The 6,266-nt window shown below is 51.4% G+C and overlaps 1 protein-coding gene, 1 long non-coding RNA gene and 1 other non-coding gene across 3 annotated transcripts; 1 reads left to right on the top strand and 2 right to left on the bottom strand.

Moving 5' to 3' along the window:
• Window positions 1–606: 606 nt before the first annotated feature.
• trnaf-gaa (transfer RNA phenylalanine (anticodon GAA)) lies at window positions 607–679 on the top strand. The gene has a single exon. It is a non-coding gene; the product is annotated as a tRNA-Phe (tRNA).
• A 2,762-nt stretch (window positions 680–3,441) lies between these two features.
• On the bottom strand, window positions 3,442–3,787 carry LOC148638153 (uncharacterized). The gene is made up of 2 exons (XR_015931107.1): window positions 3,609–3,787; window positions 3,442–3,533 (listed from the first exon to the last, which is right to left on the bottom strand). It is a non-coding gene; the product is annotated as an uncharacterized LOC148638153 (long non-coding RNA).
• A 103-nt stretch (window positions 3,788–3,890) lies between these two features.
• On the bottom strand, window positions 3,891–5,868 carry LOC148638152 (zona pellucida sperm-binding protein 3-like). The gene is made up of 7 exons (XM_088623394.1): window positions 5,257–5,868; window positions 5,040–5,155; window positions 4,861–4,967; window positions 4,607–4,781; window positions 4,412–4,529; window positions 4,113–4,213; window positions 3,891–4,032 (listed from the first exon to the last, which is right to left on the bottom strand). Exons 1-7 carry the CDS (start codon window positions 5,812–5,814, stop codon window positions 3,891–3,893), a joined length of 1,317 nt encoding a protein of 438 aa, XP_088479520.1. The 5' UTR covers window positions 5,815–5,868.
• Window positions 5,869–6,266: the final 398 nt, after the last annotated feature.

Below are 6,266 nucleotides of genomic sequence, written 5' to 3'. Positions count from 1 at the left end.
CCACAGCAACAACAGCTCAGGTCTCTGCACAGGAGCTAAGCTGCCCTCATCTCCTCTGCTCTGCGGCTCCTGCGGAGTGGAGTCCTGCCTGGAGCCGTGTTTGCAGGCGGCGGCTCCCCGCGCCCTGTCTGGGCGTCGTGTCCAAGAGCTCCTGGGAGGAAGAGCGAGCCCTCCCACTCGGGGGCTTTTCCACGGTCTGTGTGAGGAGGGGCGGGTGTGTCCAGTAGCTTATCGAGCGGAAGCCTGGGGCGGCGGAGAGCTGTGATCGTGCAGACCTTGAGATGTCACCTCTTTGTCTGCTTTCCCGCCCCCCCTCCGCCCAAGCTCTGCTCCAAAGTAGCCCGGCAACCCCTCACACCTGCACGTGTCACAACCTAAGGTGCGGTCATGAGACACCCATGGGGTGTCGTTCTGTTCTTGCTAATTGTTTCCTGCCCGTCGCAGGCAGGAGTCCATGCGAGGAAGATGCGCTGGACAGAGCTCAGAGGGCGCAGCTGGGTGGCTTTCCTTCTGAGTGACGTTCCTGCAACACTCTCCCGCTACTCTTGGTGCGCTCATGCCACAACACAGGAAGGCTGGAGCAGGTGGCTGTAGGCTTTGCGCACCGCCGAAATAGTTCAGTTGGGAGAGCGTTAGACTGAAGATCTAAAGGTCCCTGGTTCGATCCCGGGTTTCGGCATTTTGTTTCATCGCGCCCTTTGTTCCTCTCTCCAGCGCCCCCTTCCTAAAGTGACGCGTCCCTTTCTCAGTGTACTCTGAATGATGTAGTCTCACATCAAGATGTACTCTGGGTAGCATGAATGAGTCAAAGATAGCATGTCAAAAGAAAGGAAGTGACTTCTCCCCAAATATCTACTACAGAGGTATCAGATATTGACAGTGAACTTCCTCATGTGTAATTCCTAGACTGAGATAATGTCTCCTACCGTGTTTATACATACTCCAGATGTTATTCATCCTGTTTGTTCCCAATGCTGGTTCTGGTATGAATTCTCGAGGAGTAATGTAGACATTTAAGATTAGTGTTCTAATGACAAGGGACATCACTTAACTCTGTTTTGTTTTGAAGGCAACAACGCCTCAGGACCTCGTGACCTTCAAAAAGGGGGGATATGTAGCGGCGAGGCTTAATAATAAGGCAGAATTAAGTGTTTCTGAGCTTTCCCAAATTAGGCCTCATTTCTCTGTTCATCTCTGTGGTGCAGCCACAGAGAAACCATTCATGCAAGGTGATTTAAGGTCCAAGGACAGCTCCCAAAGGGGATGCACTTAGCTAAGCCTGGCTATCATGATCAATGGTCACCCATTGGCGCCTATCTGTCTAGGGAGTGCCAGTTGGACATCTGGACTGCATTACTAAGTGTCAGGAGTAAGTGACTCATATCTCACCTTGATCAACCAATCAGGGACTGGTAGGGCCGAGTAACCCACGTGGGACTCTGATGCCCATGGAACTTTCAGCCAATCAATGAGCTGAAGTTCCTCCAGGTAAAAACAGGCAACACAGAGATTCAGATTCAGATTGAGATTCAGCAAGATTCTGGAGAGGATTCTGTGGACTGTTCTAAAGGGAATTCAAAGGAGAATTCCAGGGCAGGACGGCCCAGGAGCAGAAGGCTCCCAAGGGCAGGACATTCTCGCAGCGCGCCTCCTGACCATCCTGAGACTCAGCCCGGACAACCATGGAACGGCCAGTGTGTCCGAGTGCCAGAACCTTCCTTTGTTCGAAGAGTCTAGAGTGGAGGTTGCCAGAGAGTAACCAGCAGCAGGCCTCGTGAACAGGTCGGAACTGTGGAAAGCTGAATCACTATTCAGAACTAGCTCTTCATCAGGAACGAACCGGTCCTCTTCCTGACTTGCTGGGACCCACAGTCATCTTTTCTCCTGTGCACAAACTTTGCTAGTTAAAGCCAACAATGAGCATCAGCAGCGCACCGTCGCAAGCCGCACAGCACAGCCTGGCACCGAGCCAGAGAGCGCGGATTGGACAGCAACAGCCTGCAACTGTTCCTTTGTGCCCGCAGGAGATCTGAATCCCCAAAGATTGGATGAGTATTCAACTTCAATGCATTACAGCTCGAGAATTCAATTGTTATCCCAACCAGTTGATATCAATTTAATTCCTAAGAGTTATGTACTTGTTTGAGTATCTAATGTAGAAGTTGTAACCAAGTCCACTTTACGAAACGGTCTTAATGAATGATATACTGAACGTATGTCCTCTTGATGTGTAACTCTTTGTAACTGATTGAATATATATCTTTTGTATTCTGATAACCCTCTCGATAAGATCTGTTAGGTTTATATGCATATTCTATGTATTAATAAATGTATCCTTGTGTATTAGTACCTGTGTGTGCGCGTTGTTTGAGTTATGTCGCATGGTTGGATTCTAAAGCCATCAAAAGAATCAACTTTGTGATTTACTGCTACAATTAATAATTGTCTCAGTAAATGCCCAAACCCTACAGAACTGGTGCCTTCAGAGAGCCACTATTATTACATATTTGGCGTCCCTGAACCGGCATAATCTACAGTACCACCATCCATGGTCTCCTCTGTCTATTGGAATTGTTTTATCCTGTGTATTCTTATTGTAATTATTTCAAGTGCTTTGCGAAGCCACCTTTGGAACCATTATATAAAATAGTTTATCCTAAATCCTTGAAACTTTAATAGGGCATTGCAGTAGGGCTAAAAATTAACAGTGTTAGTGGGCCAGCAAGATTTGTGCAAATTATAGGTAGGCACAACGGGAGACTAGGATTCACTTGAAATTCATGACATGGGACACTGAAACAGTGGAGAGGCTTTGTGTAGTAAGCGTTCAGTCTCAATCTACACAGTCTGTGCTGCTGGTAGAGGTGGTTGTGAACACCCGTCTTCCCAGTCAAGTACTGGGATCTCCAGTCTCAATCCTAATACTTCCCGTGACTGTCCAATACTGTGAAACCAACACCCATAAGACAAGACCTCCAAGATTCTAACTGTACCTTTATTCACTGATGTTTGGGCACCAGAATTGTTCCTCTGCTAAGGAAGGGAAGGCCTACTTTACACCAAGCCCCTGTTGACAATCCCTTCCTTGTGTTTCTTTTAGGAAGTTTGTGCAGCCTAGAATAGGACATCAGATCTCACTCTTACTGGGCACTACAGTAGCAACTCACACTCCATAAGCACTACCCCTCTAGGAAACAGGAGGACTACCAGTATATTGAACACCTCTGTCTCTCCCCCAGTAAAAAAGTCACAATGACCTGCCCAAGGAATAGTGCGGCTATCTTCCCCCAGTACAATGCTTTATTACTCCAGCCATTTTCAGTCCTCATTGGCAACAATACGGGAAGCATTCTTGAAAGGGGAACCCCCACAAATACTTCCCTTGAATTCCTCCACCCCATTCAAACCTATAAACCATAAAGAAACAAGGGCAGACAGAAGGGTCTTTCACAGCTTTATTGAGATGTTGCCATTACAAGGCAAGTGGAGGCAGGAGAGTCACAAGGGCCAGGCTGGAGCCTTCATTCAGGCACCTGGGGAGGAAGGAGAACAATCCAGCTACACTGCAGGACACCACCCCTACAGGAGCTCCTCCTGCCAGACCCTACCTGTCCACTGGCCAACATCTCCAAAGTCATCTGCTCCCTCCACATCCTCACTGGTGCTCTCAGCATCTTCACTGGAGGTCTGAGGGTCTCCTTCCTCATCCTCAGTCCAGTCAGCTCCCACATCCAGAGGAGCTTCTACTGGTGCCACAGCCACCCGACTACTGGTCACCAGGCTCCTGGGACCTGTGGACAAGCAGCACCCAGGAGTGAGGGATCCGCTATACCCAGAGACCCACAGTCTACTCATCTAAACAGTCCCTTTGTCCAGCACGGGATCATTCCTCAGTTGTCCAAGCATGGTTGTCTCTTGGGCAGAGATGCATCCACAAGGGATAGAGAACCAGACCCACCTTCATCCCGACTGCCAGCACACCTGGACTCACAGCAGGCACAGACCTCATGGTCACCATACAGCTCCTCCCACCTGGAGGAGAGGAGGAGGACAGGTGAGGCCTAAACCTGGCATGTCCCAGAGCACCCTCAGCAGGCTCCTTGCAGAAGTACCTCTTAGCCTCCCTGTTGTAGGTGCAGGACTTGGTCCCTGGTGTTGCTTTAGCAGGAGCCACAGCCATGACACAGTGCATGTACAGCTCAGTCACTTCATGCTGCAAGAGGGAAGGTCACAGCATTAAGGGATCAAGGCCAATAGAGGGACAGAGAAAGACCTTCTGCCATCAGTGAAGGCAAGCTGGCAGCTCTAGGCACTACAGCTGCCACAGTCTGGTTCACATCTAGATCATGGATGTGAAAGCAGACCATGGATCAGTACAGCAAGAAGGCTGAGCAGCCTTTGAGAGCAGTACCTTCCTGGACAGCTTCTTCTGGAAGAGGAAGGCATCAATTGTGAAGCGGAGCACATCCTTCTGCTTGGAGGGGACAAACCTGGACAGGCAGCCATCTGCCTTGCTGTCCACCATGCACCTGGGGACAAGGACAAGGATGAACCCCTGCAGGCTCTCAGGGCTCCTGCCCACCTCCCCTCCCAGAAGGGGCCGTACCCCAAGTTGTCGATCACAGGGAAACGGGGCTGGGAGTGCTGGTCTGGTTTCTCCGTTACGTAACACGAGTGGATGTACAGCCTCTGCTCTGCTGTGGCAAAGTAGGCAGTGGCCTGGAAGTACATGGGCTGACCCAGGAAGTACTCATCCTTAGGAGAGAGCCGGACCCAGCGGGCTGGAGAGAGAGAGGCAGCATTACACCTGCACACAGCACCCCCTGCAGGCAGGAGGAGCCACTCACTCAAGGAGCTTACAGTTGGTGGTGAGCAGCACAAAGCTGTGTTTGTTCTTCAGGTCCTTGAAGAAGGTCCTTCTCCTGGCCCACGTGGGGACATAGCCAACCTTGTAGGAGTAGTGGAACCTGCAGAACAGAGGGGATGAGGGGCATCTGGACACTTTCCTAGTGGCTTCTCAGCAGCAGAGCCCTGCCTACCTGTTGTAGGAGCACTTGACCGGCACAGAGAAGGGAATGAAGCGATGCACAGGTGCACTGGAGGAGGGCGGGGCATAGCGGAGAGTGTTGGAGTACACCAGGCGGCCCTGGACAACCTGCAGGGTCACAGAGGAAGGGATATTCCCAGGAAAGGCAACCCCGACACTGGCCCTACAGCTCACGTCGATACACTGCCTGTAGATGAAGACCCGCTTACCGATCGCTCGGTGCCGCACTCGTGAAGCCCGTAGATGAAGTAGAAGTAACTGCGTGTGGTTCGGCTGACGCTGCAGTTGCCCAAGGTCACCTCCGATGGCCGACAGCTGAAGCCGAACAGGAGCCGACTGACCCTCACGTACATCCTGCTGGAGTCACACCACACAGCCACTCCTCGGGTGCCCCCGATGGCCGGGCGAGCCGGCTGCCGCCCTCCCTGGGGAGGAAACAGGACGCTCTTGATGTAGGCGGGTAAGGGGCGGCTGCCGGCTTCGGGCTTCATCTTCTCCTTGTCGAAGTAGGGCGAGTACGCGTCTCTGGACACGGGAAGGCGGCGAAAGTCGGGAGCCAAGGACTGCGAGTCGTTCTCGCTTGCAGACAGGTCTTCGGAGGGCGCATCTGCCAGGTTCAAATCCTCCAACTGGGCTGCGTCTTCAGGAGCCGGGAGGTCGGCCTGGAGCGCCAATTCCCGAGAGTCCCAGCCAGCCGGCCCGGCGGAAACCAGTGCGGGGAGCCCGGCCCCTGTGCACAGGCACAGCATAAAGAGAAACGAGCGCATCGCCAAATTAACGTCCCGCTCAATTGCTACAGGAGTAAAATAAGTAAACCAATAAACTGTGTTGAAGCAAGAAAGCATAAAGTGTGAACGCGGTGACTAGGTTTTTATACTGGCAGGACCTGTTACCGCACACCTGGTCACACAATCAACACAATCAATTACATACAGAGATCCGGATTGTTCTCAGCGTCTAATTAGAACCTGATTTCAGTCTGAGGCGGGACTCCGTGAAGCCGCCTGAACATTTTCCCGTGTGTATCTGACCTCAGCGGAGGAGTTCCACGCAATTTCGACAGAATTAAATCACCCACACGTGTAAAATTTGCTCAGATTAATTTATTGTTCAATTAGTTTCTAATTTCCGTGGAAAGTGTGTTAAACTCGCTGTCAGACAGAGTACGGAACATGCGATAAGTCCGTCCACACTTTCTTTTATCGAGGGGGCTGTTCTA

Source organism: Lepisosteus platostomus (assembly GCF_059453375.1).
Source record: "Lepisosteus platostomus isolate fLepPlt1 chromosome 5 unlocalized genomic scaffold, fLepPlt1.hap1 SUPER_5_unloc_3, whole genome shotgun sequence".
In the NCBI taxonomy this organism is placed as follows: Eukaryota; Metazoa; Chordata; class Actinopteri; order Semionotiformes; family Lepisosteidae; genus Lepisosteus; species Lepisosteus platostomus.
Note: the sequence above shows the minus strand (reverse complement) of the source record. Positions and strands in the feature narration are given on the sequence as shown.

Bases quoted from the DNA above. Each gene is read 5' to 3' on its own strand.
- LOC148638152 (XM_088623394.1), bottom strand. From the start codon at position 5,814: ATGCGCTCGTTTCTCTTTATGCTGTGCCTGTGCACAGGGGCCGGGCTC. The intron at 5,156-5,256 runs GTAAGCGGGTCT...GTGACCCTGCAG, and splicing joins AGTGCGGCACCGAGCGATCG to GTTGTCCAGGGCCGCCTGGT. The intron at 4,530-4,606 runs GTACGGCCCCTT...CCTTGTCCCCAG, and splicing joins CCTGTGATCGACAACTTGGG to GTGCATGGTGGACAGCAAGG.